Here is an 18,150-nt window from a genome sequence, read left to right as displayed (position 1 = left end):
GCTGTAGCACACTCCTGCTGACAATCCACACAATCCACATGACATAGTGAAATATAGTTTCACAGAGTGGCTGATGTTCTTTTTTGGCTGTGCATTTATAAACAAGATAACAAGATAGATTAAAATGTATCTTGTTAGCTTGTTAGTGCCGATCTATTCCAACTGAAAGTAAAAAGTCTGAAATCTGATAAAAACAAACTTTGAACTATCAATTCTGCGTGTTCCAATCAGGTTTATTTATTGCACTAATCACATTCTCTTCATACTGAATATTGGATCTGCTTGTATGATGCAGGAATGCAAAAATACATCTAACATTTTGTCACATCCTGATTTACTCTTGTTCTCTTTTACACTAGCATACTGTACTGTACAATAGAACTATGTAGCAAAATTAAAGGTCTAAGGCAGACAGAATATTAGAATGTGGTAAAGACAGCATCTTTTATCTGATATAATCTTTAAAAGCATGCCAGGATTGAACTAATCAGTATCCCACATGCAAAGACAACTTACAAAAGATCAATGATAATATTTTAGTATGTCTGTATCTTACCAAACAAGAAATATACTGTCACATTTACCTATTTTCCTCAGTTATGGCACTGATGAATGCCTAAAGACATGCTTTGTCTTTGTTGCATGATTTCATGATTTTATCCAGTTAGACATTTCATGTTTCCCCAAAATTAAATTAAAAGATTTCTAACAAAACAAACAACAGATTTCGTCTATCTTTGCTTATTTTCTATAAATTTTTAGCTTGAAGATGTCACACTGTGTCCATTATTCAAATTATTGCAGTTCAGTAATGATATGAATAGATAAATACTCACTTGTAGCATTTTGATTAATTACCACATTTCTGACAAAAGCCCCACCAGGTTTACAAGAAATGGTCGATTGATCATAATCCACCCAGGGCTATCACCACAGGTGGGTAAGCCATCAGCATTACTAAAGGGGGAAATTTCACCGGCTAACTGGCCACCCCTAGATGAGCCTGGCTCACAGCCCTGAGGATTGCTAGATGAGGACTTGGGGCAAAAAAGTGTGTTGAATATTTGCAGTTATTCATCAGAAATTGTTTACTACTCCTTTTTGGACATAATTTTGAAAGGTCACTGAAGTTGTCACTGGAAATACTTTAATGTTTGATTGTGTTATTGTCTGCCTATTTTGTGCACCAGGACTTTTGACGTGTAAAGTTTTGCCAGCACTGATCTAAGAAGTCTTCAGTTGTGGGCAAAAACTGGTTTTGTAACCGCTAAATTCAATCACTGACATGAGAATATTTGCAACAGATGCCATGAAAGTCACTTCAGATGTTCCGGACATATTGCATTCATTCCTGAGTCTGATCAAATGTTCTTGTGTAATTAAAAGAAAGGTGTTGATGAGAATAGAGAAGCCAAAAACGTAATGCCTCCCGCTACAGCTGTTGTCAGCACAGGGGCATACAAATGTTGTGAATAGTGGAAACCATTAAGATGTGATCTACCCACCTCGTCCTTATCTTCTGCCTGGATGAAGAGGGGCAGGGCAAAGCCCACCTGTGCCAGTTCGGTGATGCGGACCCGATATTCAGAACTGTTGAACTTCGGGGCGTTGTCATTCTTGTCAATTAACAGGATGGTGAAGGTGGTCACCACAGTTGCCCTAGATGGACTGCGGTCATCATTCAGCTCGGTGGCCTAACAGGAAGCCAGAGCAGGAAATGTTCATCAGAGAGAGAAAGAGAGAGGGACACAGAAAAAAGAGAGAGAGAGACATAGCGAGAGTGAGAGAGAGCGATCCATTTGATTGGACTGAAAATGTCATTCTGGATGGAGACGGTCAGCACGCAATCTCACTCGGTATTTACAGCTGTTCATTTATTGGATCAAAAGGTAGACAGACGGCCTAAAAGCAATCACAGAAATAGGCTCAAAGTGAGGCCAAGAGAAGGCCAGCACATGTACATCCACACATACACACTCATACGCATGAACACACAATGAGATTTAGGTGAAAGAAGTCCAATTGAGGAGACACAATTACACACACTCTGTTTTTGCCTGCCTCAGTTATTGAAGATGGCTGCCCTCTGAAATGAAAAAAATAGGAGGGAATGATAGAAAGGGGCAACCACTGTCTTTTATTGACGAACGAGTGTCACAGGCAATAGGAGGAGAAGCAGAAACAACATGCTAGTCTGGATAATCAGATAGTTTAGCCTCTTTCGTAACAGTGCTCCAGAATAATTTGACCTCCACCTCCACGTGCTCAGTGCTATCTAAGCTGCCTGAAGTTGAGAAATTAGTTGTATTACTACGGCACACTCCAATCAATAGCAGCACCGGCTAAGAAAGCACAAGAAGAGGAGAGAAAATTTAGAGAGGAGGGAGAAAAATCCATATCTTATAAATAAATTTTTGGGTGACATTTTTTTCTTTTCCAGCCTTTTTGCTCATTCTACTTTTCTGGTTAGTAATTATTGATTTCAATTAAAAAGACAAGCCTGAGCCTGGAATATGTTTGCCAGAATCTCTTTTTGTATTAAACCTCAGAGCCAAATGTATCTCAATGGTCTCTCGTATAAAAATGTCACGCGACCTGCTTTTTATTACCAATAATTGCAGCCAAATCAGTAAATGCACAAACGCCAGAAAGGCCATTTCTCTTAAGGTGTGGCAGATTTGACTTGTCAAGCTATCAAGATCACGAATGGAATATTGTAACTACACAGAAAAATGAGGCCTTTGTTCACAAATCTTTCCGCTTTCAGCAGGACTTGGAAATCCATTTCACGCGCCCTCACACCCTGTGGGAACCACTCGGTGTACAATGGTGGAGGAGAAGAAATAATGACAACAAAAGTGGAGGACTGGACAAGGTGGCAAGGCTCCGGGTTGGGAGGTGGGGGGACAAGGGGGGGGCGAGAGGGAAGGAGTGACATGCTAAAAAGCCAAGCGAGACAGACTTGGCTCATGGAGGGATAGAGGGATTCAGAGATCACACCTACTTCAAACAAGAGAAAAGGGGAAAAAATGGAGGAACAAAGGAGGCCTCAGCATTAAGGAGGACTCTAAATCCTCTTCCTCTTTCTTGTTCTCTGCTCCCCTTGTTCTAATATCTGCTCATTCAGCACGAGCCTCTGGAGGGGACATTATCACAGAATCGCAAGCATGAATATGGCCACTAATGAGCCCAATAAAAGCACTTGAGTTTGTCAGAGTCTCATTTGTGCAGAAGCATATTGACAAAGCATCTAAAGATATACTGCACGCACATCATACATATCTAGTTCTAACTGATTTCCTGCATAAGCGACAGACTGTATATCCAGTCTAAGAGATCTGTTTAGTTGGTCTTTGGAGACTATATAGAATACACTTTCATATCAAAGTTCTCTCTTAATCCAGCGGTGAAGCAGCCTTTCAGTCTCTTCTCTAGCCTACGACAGTCCCTCCACACAATAACTCCCCCCACATTCGGCAGCTCACCCTGACAGTCAGAGAGAATCCTGCTGAGTAGAGGGGGTTTTCTCTGTCCAGCTGCCCATTCACTGTCAGGGATCCACTGATGTAGTCCAGGGCAAAAACACTGTTTGTGTTTCCTAGATGGAGTGAGAGAGAGAGGGAGAGAGGGAGACCAAAGAAAGTCAGAGAGAGAAACAAAACCTGCATAGTTGATAATTCAACATGTCTCCTGGGATACAACAAGAATCCTTTGGAAGGGAAGGTGGTGGATGAGCCATGTGCAAGTCTCTATTTCATGTAATATGGATACTGCATTCACTGTGCTGTCTTTTATCTCTGTACCTCCCTTAGGCTGGCTGACCTCCTCCAACCTGTCCACAAGCTGCTTCTCCTAAACCCGCTTTATTTCTGTCACACTCCCCTTCCCTTTTTCACTTCTTTATTGAGTTCATCTGTAATTTATGTAGTGATAATGCTGTCAGTAACTGACTGCAAGCATAGTTACACATCCCGGGAACTACAAGCATCGTGGCTGATATCGGAAAGATCTTTTTTTATTATCACTGTTAGTGTCACGGAGACTTTTTTAAAAATTAAATAAATGGGCTACTGTTTTGTTTGTCTGTGAATTCTCATATGCAGGCATAAAACCATTTGTGCGTGCACCATGGGTCTCCTGTATCATTTGTGCTGCTGATTGGCAGTTAAGTCGCGATAAAAGCATCAAAGACGACGCATGCTAGTAAGAAAGGATGGGATGTAGGACATCAAATGTTTTTAAGTTTGAATTTAAAACAATCTTTACTTAGAAACTAAAACCCACAGATGAACTTCAAGAACATATTTGGATGTATAATTTGGTATTAATAGAATCTTATAATTCTTATAAGAATTTCTTAAACTGTAACATAATAGGCTTACAATACAGATTGACTGCAGTCACCCCTTTTTGCATGGGTTGATAAATTGCATTAACTTTGTCATACTCCATGCACTCCTTCAGAGAGGAGCATTTCAAATTATGAACGCTGCACTGTTCTCATTAACAAGTTCAAGTGTGCCTGGTGTTATCCATTCACTTCAATTAAACAGGTTAAAATATTAGACCGAGGCCCACTTGAGTCCTCTTCTAATATTTTCTTATTCCCTCTATTCCTTTTCAAATTACCGTCCTTCTCGTTAACTTTCACACCTCTCTCACACTTTTCTGTGACACTTTCTCTTTCTGTCTCTCTCTCCCTCTCTCTCTCCGACACCCTGCTAATTACACCCAGCAGATGGAGAGCACAAACAAAAGTACACCCAATGGCCCTCACCTCTTCACTTTTAATGTTCTCTTGCTCCAGCCCCGCACTGCCTGGTATCTCCCTCTCTCAGATCAGATGCTCAAGTCTCACTCAGAGAAGCTAATGCCTTTACACTTTCAGTGTGATCCTTGGCGCCGATGATGTGTTATATGAGACGTGAATAGCCCTTTTGAAATCTCTGGTAAGTAGCACTTTATAAATGTGAATGTTATTACAGCAATCTGTTCAGCTGAAGGCAAACAATGGAGGAGACAAGACTAAATGAGATCAATGAATGAATGGGAAACATACCTAGGACTAATTCAATTACGCCGTGTTAACATGGAGCACTTTAACACTTTTAACAGCGGCCACCACAGCAGGTCATCTGTGATGTCGCACACTGCAGGTTAAACAGGTTAATGTGAGGGAATGATCAAAAATCGAATAATGCTGAACAGATAAAATATAATCCAGCCGCAACCAAATCAAAAACATCTGACAAAAATGAGTACTACACATCAGCACACCATTATGCTGCGTGCCAGGGTGGTCAAAAATAAGGCCCAGGGCACTAGAATTGGCCTGGAAAAGACTAGCACACTGGACAGCTTTAGAAAATATAAAGGACGGCATCGCTTTTCAATTTTTACCTGTAGTTTCAGAGGTTTTACAGCTTTTCCTGCTAATAAAGACGTTTCCATACAACAGTAAAATAATAGATACAGTAAAGGTTTTTTTTACTATTGACTATAGAAATTTATGGAGTTTTTATTGATTTGTTTTTACAATGGCTCCAGTTAAAAAAAAGTTAAATTGTGAATTAAGAAAAATTTTCATTTTGAATTATATTACACAATTTAGGTCGTAGAATTTAAGTCATGCTGACAGATTTGTTTCATTTTTTTGGGACACATTTATTTATTGGTTTTAACAAGTTTTACATAATGCACCATAGGTTTCTTTCCTTTACTACAGCAGTATTTTTCATAATGTAGAAAAACTAAGTCGCACTGTTGAAATTGCACTTCTTTTTCTTATACTGAGATATCTGAGACATCTAATGTGTATTTTAACGTGCTTATACTGAGATAGGAGAGTTTGACTAGTCTGGTCCATTTGAGATTAATGTAAGCTGTATGTGGCATTCGATGTAAAACGACTCGACATCCCAGCTCTAGTTTAAGGCACGTACACTACTCATGTCCCTGTTAGCCCGCTTTGGGGAAATTTTTAAAATTTCATTTTAACATTTCCCCATCAGTGAACTGCGTGTACCAAATTCATGCATGTAAGAATTCAGTCAACAACTGGCCTGCATTAAATGACCTGTATTCAAAAATTAAATTTGAACATGCTAGCATCATAGACAGGTCACATTTAACTAAAACTTGTTATTGAAATCTTAAGCACCACAACATTTAACATGTATCGCTTTCAGTATGGCACAACTCTGAACGAGAGACACTCACACGATTGGACTGTGCATGCCTCCTGTGTCAAATTTAATGCTATGTTTGTTATTTGCAATAGCATTAAGACATTAAAGCATTTGTTTAGGATGCTCTTTTGCTATTTCCATGCAGAAAACTGATCGTTCAGTCTGCACCTGTGCGGATGGTCGGAAGCACCTGCTGCAGTACGCACACTTAGAGGGACTCTTTTGGTGGCAATGACAGCGAGAGCTAAACATTTACAGGTGTGGTTACACTTCACCATAGTTGATACTGAAGCCTTTTGCACATATGGCAGGGTGTTTTGTGGCACACATCAGTGTTGTGTCTGAAGGAGAGGGCCTAGAGAAAAATAAAAAATGAGCTCTTGAATTTATTTGGTTTCAAGGCTAACATTACTCCAGTTTTGGCAGATTACAAACAAATGTATACTGGATTTACTTTAAGGTCTATTCAGTAAAAATGAAACAGATCTGTCTGAAATACTATTTGAAGTTCTGGCCAGAAATTTGTTGTAGCTAATCCCCCGGTTTTGTCCTAATAATATAAATCAGTCATAGTTTTTGTAGCTTACCAACTATTACTTCTTTTACTTTACTTTATTCTTCTTTTTACATTTTGAGACATGATTGCTTTTCATTAGCTTTTGCATGATTAAACTAACTTCCTTTAACTATATGACATGATAAATGCTATTTTCCCTTTTTCTGAAATCCTACATTCACAAGTAAGAACACTGTGAACCTTGAGCTACACTTTGAGCGGGATTAAGAAACATTCTCTTTCAGATAGGTTAGAGTAATAGCTGAGGTCTAGACTTCAGAGAAACATGTTGAGGTAAGTCTATAGTATACAACGGCTAGGGGTCAACAGATTAACCCATGCCTGTGTTCCCCACTCCCCAGTCGGCACTCTATTATTGCCCTATATCTAGTCTGGAATGGAAGGGAGGGAAACTACAGAAGAATGAACATTGAGGAGAGGAGCCAAGCTAGCAAAGAGAGCAAAGCTTTGGGGTAATTGGCCTGGACTGAGGCCAAAAGGTGGAGAGTAGGATGTAGAAGGCACAGAAACTACTGCTGATCATATCCAGCCTACATAATGAATTTAGTTATGTAACTGATGACAAGTGGCATCTATCTATCTATCTATCTATCTGTCTGTCTGTCTGTCTGTCTGTCTGTCTGTCTGTCTGTCTGGTGAAATATAAAGATGCTGACAAGGATTAAAACCATCATAAAACCTATCCTTCAGCTTCGAGACTACCTTATTGATGAACTGCACAATGACTAGTGAGCCAATAAGCCAGTAAGTCTGATGTTTTCCAAGCTGTTGGCTAACATTAGACTTAGTGGCTTATTTGCCTTAAGTCAAATATAATACTTAAAACCCCCCAAATTTTTTAGAGGCAATCGCTATGATTAAAACAAACCAAAGAAACACAAGACCATCAGTATGAAACAGCCCCTCATGGTCAGCATTAATAATTCCTATGATCACCAAAATGATTCCCAACATTAATTTGACCAACAATCATTTTGGGCCATTTGCTAAAACGGCAGATGCTCTTATTTTTCTTTGGCCGACAGTCCTAATAGGTCTGTGAAGGTTCTCAGTCATCCAGGTCATCGTAGTCAAAGGAGCTTGCAAAGAAAAGCGTCTGGACTTCTTTAAGTTGCTTGAAGACGTTTCACCTCTCATCCGAGAAGCTTCTTCAGTTCTAAGGTCAAATGGTGGAGAGTCCCTGATATAAACCTAGTGGGAGTAACCCCCCACAGAGGGACAAAAGGACCCCCTGATGATCCTCTAATCGCCTGAGCCAAGGTGTGAAACTGGGTGTGGGTCCCAATAGGCCAGAGTTTCGGGTGTGTTCATTGTGAAACCTGGCCCCACCTTATCATGCGAATTCCTGAGGTCAGATGGCCCAGGATGTGAGTGGGCGTTAAGGCGTCTGGGAAGGGATCTCAAAACTGGATTATAGATGGCAGAGAGTTGGTGTCGTAAACCCCCGCCTCTGTTCAAAGATGGTCGCTCACAGTGGACATAGATGGCTTCTTTCACTCCTCTTTCAAACCATCTGTCCTCTCTGTCCAAAATGTGAACGTTGGCATCCTCGAAAGAGTGTCCTTTATCCTTAAGATGCAGATGGACTGCTGAGTCTTGTCCTGTGGAGGTGGCTCTTCTGTGTTGTGCCATGTGCTTGTGAAGTGGCTGTTTGGTCTCTCCAATGTAGAGGTCTGGGCATTCCTTGCTGCACTGTACAGCATACACCACATTGTTAAGTCTGTATTTTGGCGTTTTGTCTTTCGGGTGAACCAGTTTTTGTCTGAGCGTGTTGCTGGGTCTGAAATGCACCGGGATGTCATGCTTGGAGAAAACTCTCCTGAGTTTCTCTGATACACCGGCTACATAGGGGATGACAATGTTGTTGCGTCTGTCCTTCTTATCCTCCCTCGCTGGTGTCTGGTCTTCTTTTCTGTGCCTCTTTGCTGACTTTAAGAACGCCCATTTAGGGCGTTTAGGGCGCCCAGACACCAGCGAGGGAGGATAAGAAGGACAGACGCAACAACATTGTCATCCCCTATGTAGCCGGTGTATCAGAGAAACTCAGGAGAGTTTTCTCCAAGCATGACATCCCGGTGCATTTCAGACCCAGCAACACGCTCAGACAAAAACTGGTTCACCCGAAAGACAAAACGCCAAAACACAAACTTAACAATGTGGTGTATGCTGTACAGTGCAGCGAGGAATGCTCAGACCTCTACATTGGAGAGACCAAACAGCCACTTCACAAGCGCATGGCACAACACAGAAGAGCCACCTCCACAGGACAAGACTCAGCAGTCCATCTGCATCTTAAGGATAAAGGACACTCTTTCGAGGATGCCAATGTTCACATTTTGGACAGAGAGGACAGATGGTTTGAAAGAGGAGTGAAAGAAGCCATCTATGTCCACTGTGAGCGACCATCTTTGAACAGAGGCGGGGGTTTACGACACCAACTGTCTGCCATCTATAATCCAGTTTTGAGATCCCTTCCCAGACGCCTTAACGCCCACTCACATCCTGGGCCATCTGACCTCAGGAATTCGCATGATAAGGTGGGGCCAGGTTTCACAATGAACACACCCGAAACTCTGGCCTATTGGGACCCACACCCAGTTTCACACCTTGGCTCAGGCGATTAGAGGATCATCAGGGGGTCCTTTTGTCCCTCTGTGGGGGGTCACTCCCACTAGGTTTATATCTGGGACTCTCCACCATTTGACCTTAGAACTGAAGAAGCTTCTCGGATGAGAGGTGAAACATCTTCAAGCAACTTAAAGAAGTCCAGACGCTTTTCTTTGCAAGCTCCTTTGAGTCCTAATAGGTGTGGAACACTGAAAATGACCACTATCGGAAGCAGGAAGACAATGAAACACAGGATCAATAACACAGAATATTGCAAAAAGGCCACATGTAATCAATGTAATAATCCTGCAGTAACCGCTAGACCCAAGTATCTTGTTAGGAGAAGTGTAGTAGTGTGTTGTTGTAAGAGTGTGCATGGGGGGGAAAAAACACAAAAAAACTGCCACTTTGTGTTACGCACTAGTGACACTAAGCTGACACAACATTCATTGCAACATTTCTTTTTGCCTGATGGGAGAGGCAGGCAAGTTGATGTTGACAACAATTGTTAGAGGTGGTGGGAGGGTAACGCGCATCAGGGACTTAGACCCACTCAGTGTGGGCATCTTGCCTCTAAATTGCTTTGTCAGCTTCAGTGGCCTGACTAGAATGCCAATCTTCTCCAACAGCCGCCCCTTGCCCGGACGACTGGGTGCTCACCTGGCCGAGCGGCTATCGTGCATACACAAACACGCGCATCTACGAAAAGCTCTAGAGTGCCGTGCTGTAATGTACATTTGCGAGATAACAGCAGGCTGCTGGTTGTACTCTCTGCATGCATCCGTTAAGAGGCTTTGACTCATTGCTTCAGGTTCCATTGAAGGGGCCTTCCACCTAGGCACCGCTGTGTTGAGCTTGACCAGAGAGACAGACTGAAATTACACAGGGTGACTCAGAGGTGCCACTGAGAAAGAAAATATAATCATAATCTAATTGCTGATGCAAAGTGTTCTCCAGTGCTCTGCTAGGACACAGTGATTAGACCCCCAACGGATGAAAATTGCTGTTCAAAGATACACACGCACCCAAATTATACACAAATAGCAATAAACTCTTTATTTGAATTTTGAAATTCAAATTTGTTACTTCAATTTGTGTTTTGTGTGTGTTAATATTTTGCTGTTTCAATTTCAAACTCCTAAGAAGAAATTCAAAGATTTGTGTACGTGTGTGTGTCAGAGTGCATCTAGTGTTAACCAGGAGAGTTTGACTCTGTGATGTGAGACTCCAGGGGATTAGCCATGCTCTCACATTACCAACAGTACTGGACTGGAAAATGAGAAAGCATGGCATGATTTTGTCTAGAGTGGGCCTGCACACTCAAATTCATCCACTCACGCACACACCTCGAGAAATGCCCACAGGCACTGAGACACACACAAACTCACACAAGCAGCTCTTATTTTCTGGGAATTTATAATGTGCTCAACAGCTTCAATGGCCAATGCTACAATTACAAAATAAAAGAAATCCAAATAATTTGCCACTTTTGAAGAATCTCGGCATTACCAAAGAATAGGTGGAAAACACGAGTGTAGATCTCATATTATGTATTGACAAACACATTTACACCCTTGCATCATTAACAATGGAGTGAAGGCTTATTTCCTGAGAACAGTTTTGTTATTGAAATTCACTCCCTCACAAACAGCAAAGGAGCGAGTGTAGACACAGGGGGGGAAACATGCTAGTGATTCTGGGCGACTTCCGTGTTCTAAGTTGCAAAAGTGGAAAACTTACACGTGTAGTTATTATGGGAGGATTGCCCTGGAAGCAGAAGATATAAAGGATCTGATCTGATGAGTTCAACTGGGTGTGCGACGTGTGGATAACAATGACTTTCTCCAAAACTCGAGCTTTTGAGGACAGCCGAAACAGGACTTCTCCGAGTGTAATCGCCATGACTAAGCTAGTGACAACTGTTTTTTCTAGTTGGTGACAACACCATGGGGGCGCTGGAACATTCTAGTAATGTGATATGGCAAGCAGCCAGTGCTTAGAGGCTCGGGGCTAAGATTTTGTGTACTTTGCTAAATGTACACAAATTAGTGTCACTTTTAAGGATTACGCCTACAGGCATTCATATTAATGATGAGGTTTTAGTTATTGTCTTCAAACTACACTCGCTTCAAAATCTAAATGAACAGCTTCTCACTTACACTGATTTGCTTATGCACGTGCTCATCCGTGCATTCACACAAACCCTTTAGTGTATGACAGCTACTAGTGCATATGCATGTGCTCCTGTGTGTCTGCGATGTGAAGTGATAATGCCATTGGCAGACAAGCTGCATTTCATGAATACTAAATGAATTAGTTTCATCAAAAGTTTTTTTCTTCAGAAAAGATTCAAGGACAAGTATTGTCTGAGAATGTGTGGCAGATGAAACCGACTTCTGTTTGTAACCACAGATCACTCAGGTTGACACAGCTAGTAAGATGCACGTAAGCGGTCTTTGTGCTTTGACCCTTCCTGCCACCTGAAGCCCTAAAGCCTAACTTATGCTGTAACCTGATGTGCAGCTCCAGAGACGTGGGTCCCCTTCATTGCCAGCAACCTGTGTAAATGCTGTTAATGGTGTTGGCCATTTGCTAGGCTACGTTGCATGCTCTGCACAGGTTCTACAGATGTATAAATTAAGCTTTACTTTCATGTACATACAACCCACTTTGATTTTAAGTGGGCATCCCATTTCTGTCAGTATATTCAGCAGCATGTCTCACTTTTTGTACATAATAAAACATACTGCTGTAGAAAATAAAATAAATCTGTCAGCATGACTTAAATGATAAGTAATAAATGTGAACTTATGGAAAAAGTACTGAAAGCTCATTGCCCAGACAGCTGTAATTATAAATAAGATTTTTTTTTTTTGTATTTTGCAAAAAATGTCCTTTTTCTGGACGCATTGTAAAAAAAAACCAAACAATAAAATCTCATAAAGTTCTATAGTTGATAGTGAAAAAACAAGAACTTTTCTGTCATTTGATTCTTTATCTATTATTTCACTGCAGTATGAATGGGAATGGGGAAGGTATTTATTAGTAGGAAAACTTAGTAAAATATAGTTAAAAGTCTAAAATATATGCCCTCCTTCACATTTTCCAAAGCTCTCAAATGAGCCAGACCAGAGTCTCTGCTAGGCCAATTCTGACCCCCGGGCCTTTTGTTTGACACCCCTGCTCTAAACATTTAGACAAATGCTGCTTTTCCAGTAACGAGTGGGCGGATTGCTGAACAACAGTGGAATTTTTTTCCATAGCAGTACTTATTGACTTGATTTTACAACAGGCACTTGCAGCCACTTATCTTTGAATGTGCTTAGTGAATCCAATGAGATGTTAGCCTTTTGCGCCTCTACCAAAAGAACTAGTCAAATTTGCTTGTTCTGTGACATTGCACATGATCCCACACCCATCGACGTGACATGATCAGGCCAAGCTTTTGGCTCTTCTACCTGCAGCTGAACATTTTCTCATAGCTTAGTTTTTTATTGACTTATGTGTGAAAAGTGAAATTAACAGCTAAGTAAGAACAACAACAAACAAAAGAAAGAGGAAGAGAAGTACAGTTTACCTCTACCCTGCTGGCCAACAACAATACTGTTGGTTTGGTAACGTTACAAATAACTGAAGACACAGTCATCCCATGACCATTGTTGGAAGTGTGTGGGTGGAATGGGAGAGTGTCCAACTGCAGTTTGGACAGGGCATAAATCCTACTTTATTACATATTTATTAGGAACAAACAGCATTAAAACATTCTGTGCGCTTCCTCCAATGACTTTAGCTCAAGATGCCACTGACCTAACCTAACCTCAGACCAACACAATTCTCATCCTGGTCACAGATAAATGTATCCACGATCTACAATCTTCAGGTCTCATGAAAAATAATTAGGCTTACAGCTATTGATTCCTGGATTTGGTCTGTCAGCCCAAGACGTCACAGTCTCTTTTCAACTGAGTATTGAACTGGCAGTGTGGTCTTATCGCTAGTGTGTGTATTTGAAGTGTATTTGTAGCAGCGTGTTTGCGAAAAATCTTGTCGGTGTCTCTCAGTGAGACTAGGCTAGACTGATTTACCCTATTATCTGATTTTTTGCAGCGTGCTAGACAACACAAAGTCAGTTTTTGCACAGAGTACAAAACAGCAGCGGGTTAGAAGACAGCAGAAGAGGAAATTGGATTTGACATTGGGAAATGCTGTTGTTCACAAGCCAATAGCTTAGAATATCACTTCTTAAGGCCAGTGGTGTCCTCTTTATCCAAAGGGTAAATGAACAGAACAGCAATTGATAAACCTCCAGTGTATGCTGGAAATATAACAAAAGCAAAATAGACCTTTTATTACAATTAAAATACAGACCAATAACTGAGATCAATAGTGGAAAAGAATTTGAACAGCTGTGCAGTTTTTGTGCTCTTTCACGATGCATTGCTCTGCTAGCAGGGGCTGATGCCTTTGAGGAGGGTTGTTGCCATGCGGGGTGTCCTTGTTCTTCCACCACATCCAGTTGGCTAGCACATGTCAGAATAACATCCACAAAGATGTGAGCATCATGTCCTCACAACGCAGCAGATTTTGCATCGTAAGGAGATGATCAGTATTATTGACTTCACATTTTAGTTGCTGTAAAGCTGAGGCTGATCACACCATAACAAAGTGAGGCCTGGACTTGGCTGTGATTGCATTTGATTGCTGCACTCTACTAGACTTCACTAGTCCTGGGATTGTGTCACAATCAGCATCCCGCAGACTATCTGCCTTCCCTGAGAGATTACATAGCACCGGGCTGTGGTGAGCCTCAGAGCGTCTAATTGAAAACCAGGAGAAATTCCCGTGATGCGACAGTGACAATAAGAGCTCCCTATAGAATAACAGGTATTAGGCTTGTCCATATTACAACATGTCTGCTGATACAAGTTAGGCAGTAGTCGCATGGAATCAGAGCATCAGGGTGTAGCAGTACTGAGAGATAAAGATATGTGGGGAAAGACAGACAACGGGAAATAATCGCCTTTACAACTTATCAGTGTGTCCAGGCAGGAAATGGCATGGCCGTACCTGTGACACCGCTTTGCTGAGGGCAGGCTAGAGGATGCCCCCCTAATACTAAGTGCAGTGGACAGTGGACACCTGTTCTGTCTCTGTGTCCATAGGCAAATGTGTACGTGCAATATGTGGTCTTGCTCTTCAGGTTCCTGACAGACTTCAAAATACCCAGTGATGATATTGTAAATCTGTACTACTTTAGCTGCAAATTAAATAACATCTTTGCTGCAGTTTCCCAGCACGAAGACGCTACAATGAGAAAGGAAGAATGGTCTAAAAGGAAAGAAAAGTGTAGCGATGGAAGGAGCTTAGAGTGGGATTAGTTGTGCTTGCATGTGACAAAAGCGATAGAACCAAGCACACAAAGATAAACAAGAGGCTGATATGAAAGGCTTGGGGGATGTCCTTTCGTTCTGTGAGACGCAAGGCTGACTTTTATTCTGCTTATTCTTACACTATTATTACAGCGCAGAGGAGAGGCTACAGAAACTTTACACAAGCTTAACTCTTATCCTAACGGACAGCAGTATTTTTGGGGCAAGACTGCTTGCCTCAAGTCCTCTATAATAGAAATCACAGAAAGCAAGACAGAAAGTTATTTTTAGCAGGTAAAATATGTTCAGTAGGTCAATATTGGGTATTTTTTATATTTCTTAAGATGAATACTGTACTTTAATATCTGTCTGTAAGTGTGAAGTAGGTGATCTGTCCGAGCATATATGTGTGCAGATAGACATGAGCATGTAGCGAGTAGACATTGTGCTAAAATGAGTCCATCTGGGCTTTAGAGTGATAGTTCCTCAGGTCATTGGGGGTGTCATTGAGACTGACTAGTGTTGTCTGTGTTTCCCCCCTGTCGTCCTCAGGGATGGGTTTGAGCAGATGATGGCTGACGTTTTGGGATTGTTTATTGCTTGAGTTGCTGTCCAAAAGCTATGATGTAATGCTATAGATGTGAATAATGTAATACAATGCTATGGCAGAAGCTCATTGGTGTAGAAGCTCATCAGTCAGAAACACCCCGGGTTTGTGTACTCTTTGATCTTTACCTTTCTTTTTAGTCGCAATTTATTTATGTGCTTAGTTTCTTCTTTAGCTCTGCTGTAGCTTGATAGCATAGCTGAGCATCATCTCAGTGATGACAGAGGTGCAAAGCTGTTATGATCTTATCTTTTAGAGGGATTAATCTGACAAATCTTTCCAAAGATCTAACAACTTGAGTCAAAGTTGAGATGCTAGCGTTAGAGGAGAACTGTCATGGGAACATGTAATCTGATATTCCTGAGAGGAACAGGAGTCACAGCAAGCGGTGAAACAAGACTAAGCACGCAGATATTTGATTCCAAAGACATCTGGGTGCCAAGTATCCATCCAACCATCCATCCTGAGGTCAAATGTTTTCATACAGAAACACCTGAAGCACAAGCTACCCCAAGGAGGAGGAGCCACAGATCTACTCCCTAGTCTCCTGAATGACTGAGCTTCTCTTTCTTCTTCTTTTTCTTTAAAAAAAGGTTTTTAATGTGTATTTAAATTTTATTACATGGCAGATGTGTGACTGAATAAGTAGGAAGAAGGACCACTAAGAGTAATCAATAAGGATCTGCTGCACAGCTTTCCCAAATAAAAAGCCTTGCAAAAATGACAAATACAATAATCGCAAAAAGGCATGCTGGACTGATTTTATTTCAATTCAGCATGCCTCTCAGCACTAAGGAGCATGCTAACATGATTACTACAACGTGAATTAAGTATTGTCTTTTAATCTTGTTTGCAGGCACATTGCATGGTCAATGCTGCTTTTAAGCTGCTTTTAAGCTGTTTTGATGATTATACTGCACGCCCCATTTAAGATATGCAGGAATCAACATCATTAAGTAATAAATGCATGAAATAAAAAGTAACTTGTATATTTGGAGCGACTTTAGTACCACTGACAATGATGAGCATTAAGTAATTTACCGACCATCAACTCAGAAGAAAGATTGTGTTTTAGCCACACTTAAAAAAACCAAAACTCTGTCAGGAGTATACATGAATATGTTTGTTTGTTTAAGGCAACAGCCACTATAGGTGTGCGATAAAACCTTTCTTTCTCATTTCCAGTAATTGAGGAATTGTTGGAGCATTTTGGGTCAGAAAACCCCCCACAGATGTTTAGAGCAGGAAAAATCCAGTGGATAGTTCAGCAGTGGGCTATTGCTAAAGTGATATATAATGAGAGCAGTGAGTCAGAGGTCCAATAAGAGGGCTAAGTCTCACCCTGTGGACCGGGGATTTACCATCAGAACCGCTACCCTGAATCTCCATCATAACAAAAAAATAACAACTGCAACACTGCGGGCAGAGCGCTGCTGTGATTCTATCTCATGTACACATCAAATCCCAGATACACTCCTCTGATTGGAGGAGGGAGAGGAAATCCTCATCTTGAGTCCCACAATCATTAGCGTGAATCACAGCTGCAATTAAAACCTCGTTTATCTTAATTACTGAACTAATGAGACGAGTCCCGCGGGAGTGAGCCGCAGTCTCAGAGGACACTCGGGGTGAGGAGCGGGAAGGCAAGAGAGGAGTCATGCAGAGTCACACTTAAGTCTGCAAACAAGCACGCCCTCGCACCAATCTGAGCAGATAGACAGAGGCATATGTGTAAGCGTGCATGTACAAGCACACACATATAGAGGCTACACACACATATATCCATGCAAAATGCATCATCATATAACCTTACCCTCCCACCTTTATCTCCTAGCACTACATCACCCTTCAACTTCCATTATCTATCAAACTTATAATGATTTTATCAAGCCTACAGACTCCATCTCCATAAGGGCTTAGTGCGGTGCTATAACTCTTGATTTTGCAACGACCGGGAATACATCGCACCACCTAATTAATGTCTTTTTAATGCTTTTCTCCTCCAGAGCTTAACTCAGCCAAGCTCAACTTTGCAACAAGCACAACACACACAACAATACAACATGTGGCAGCAGACGGTAAGTAAGACTGAGTAGGTGTGTGCACTGAATGGGAGCAGCAGGTTTATGGTGAGCTCAGTAAAGAAGTGGGCTGGGCAGTGGCCTCTCTGTCCTGAGCATACAGCTATCAAGCGCACACACTCACAAATAATGCATGGCTGCGCACATGCGTGGACAAAGGGTCAAATTCCTTCGTTCAGCTGTGAGATTGCGCAGTGACTCAGCAGATGGTAGAAGACTGAATATCTTTATCACCACAAATTCCCATGGTGTGCCAAGCATATCAAGCGGTGCCAGCCCTTATCAGCCAGCTGGCAATAGTGGAGGCACCGATGTCCCTCCATCCTGGCCATTCTGGGCTCAACAGGGGGCAAGCAGAGTTTAAAGGATACAGTCCACAGACGGTTGTAATCCTCCCAATGGGTGTTTATTTTCCACCACGCAGATCAATGTTTCAGTCCTGAAGGATCTTTGAGGGATTGTTCGTCCTTCAGGACTGAAACACTGATTGTGGTTGAAATAAACACCCTGCAGGGGTATTAAAGAAGCATTGCAGCAGTGGATGGACAACAGAGTCAAAAGTGTTTGTGTGTTTTATCTTAATAGAAATAGAGATGCTTCATGTCTCTCCTGATTAACTATGATTCAGGTTTGTATTCTCAAACAGGCCGCACAAGTCTGACTGATACGCTCAGCGGCTGTGATGCATACAAGCAACACAACTGGGTCAATTACTCAGATA

General features: G+C 41.6%; 1 protein-coding gene across 1 annotated transcript in view; it reads right to left on the bottom strand.

Moving 5' to 3' along the window:
- Window positions 1-18,150, bottom strand: part of cdh23 (cadherin-related 23) — a 184,809-nt gene that overhangs the window by 86,433 nt on the left and 80,226 nt on the right. Inside the window, exons 9-10 of the mRNA XM_085369492.1 lie at window positions 3,486-3,598; window positions 1,506-1,694 (exon numbers count right to left, since the gene is read on the bottom strand). Coding sequence (XP_085225618.1) covers window positions 1,506-1,694; window positions 3,486-3,598 — 302 coding nt within the window. The remainder of the gene's footprint in view (window positions 1-1,505; window positions 1,695-3,485; window positions 3,599-18,150) is intronic.

This window comes from Diplotaxodon limnothrissa, linkage group LG13, assembly GCF_057381915.1.
Source record: "Diplotaxodon limnothrissa isolate DT_005_m linkage group LG13, D_limnothrissa_male_GT1.1, whole genome shotgun sequence".
Classification (NCBI taxonomy): Eukaryota; Metazoa; Chordata; class Actinopteri; order Cichliformes; family Cichlidae; genus Diplotaxodon; species Diplotaxodon limnothrissa.
The sequence above is the reverse complement of the archived record's forward strand: the minus strand, read 5'-3'. Positions and strand labels throughout refer to the sequence as shown.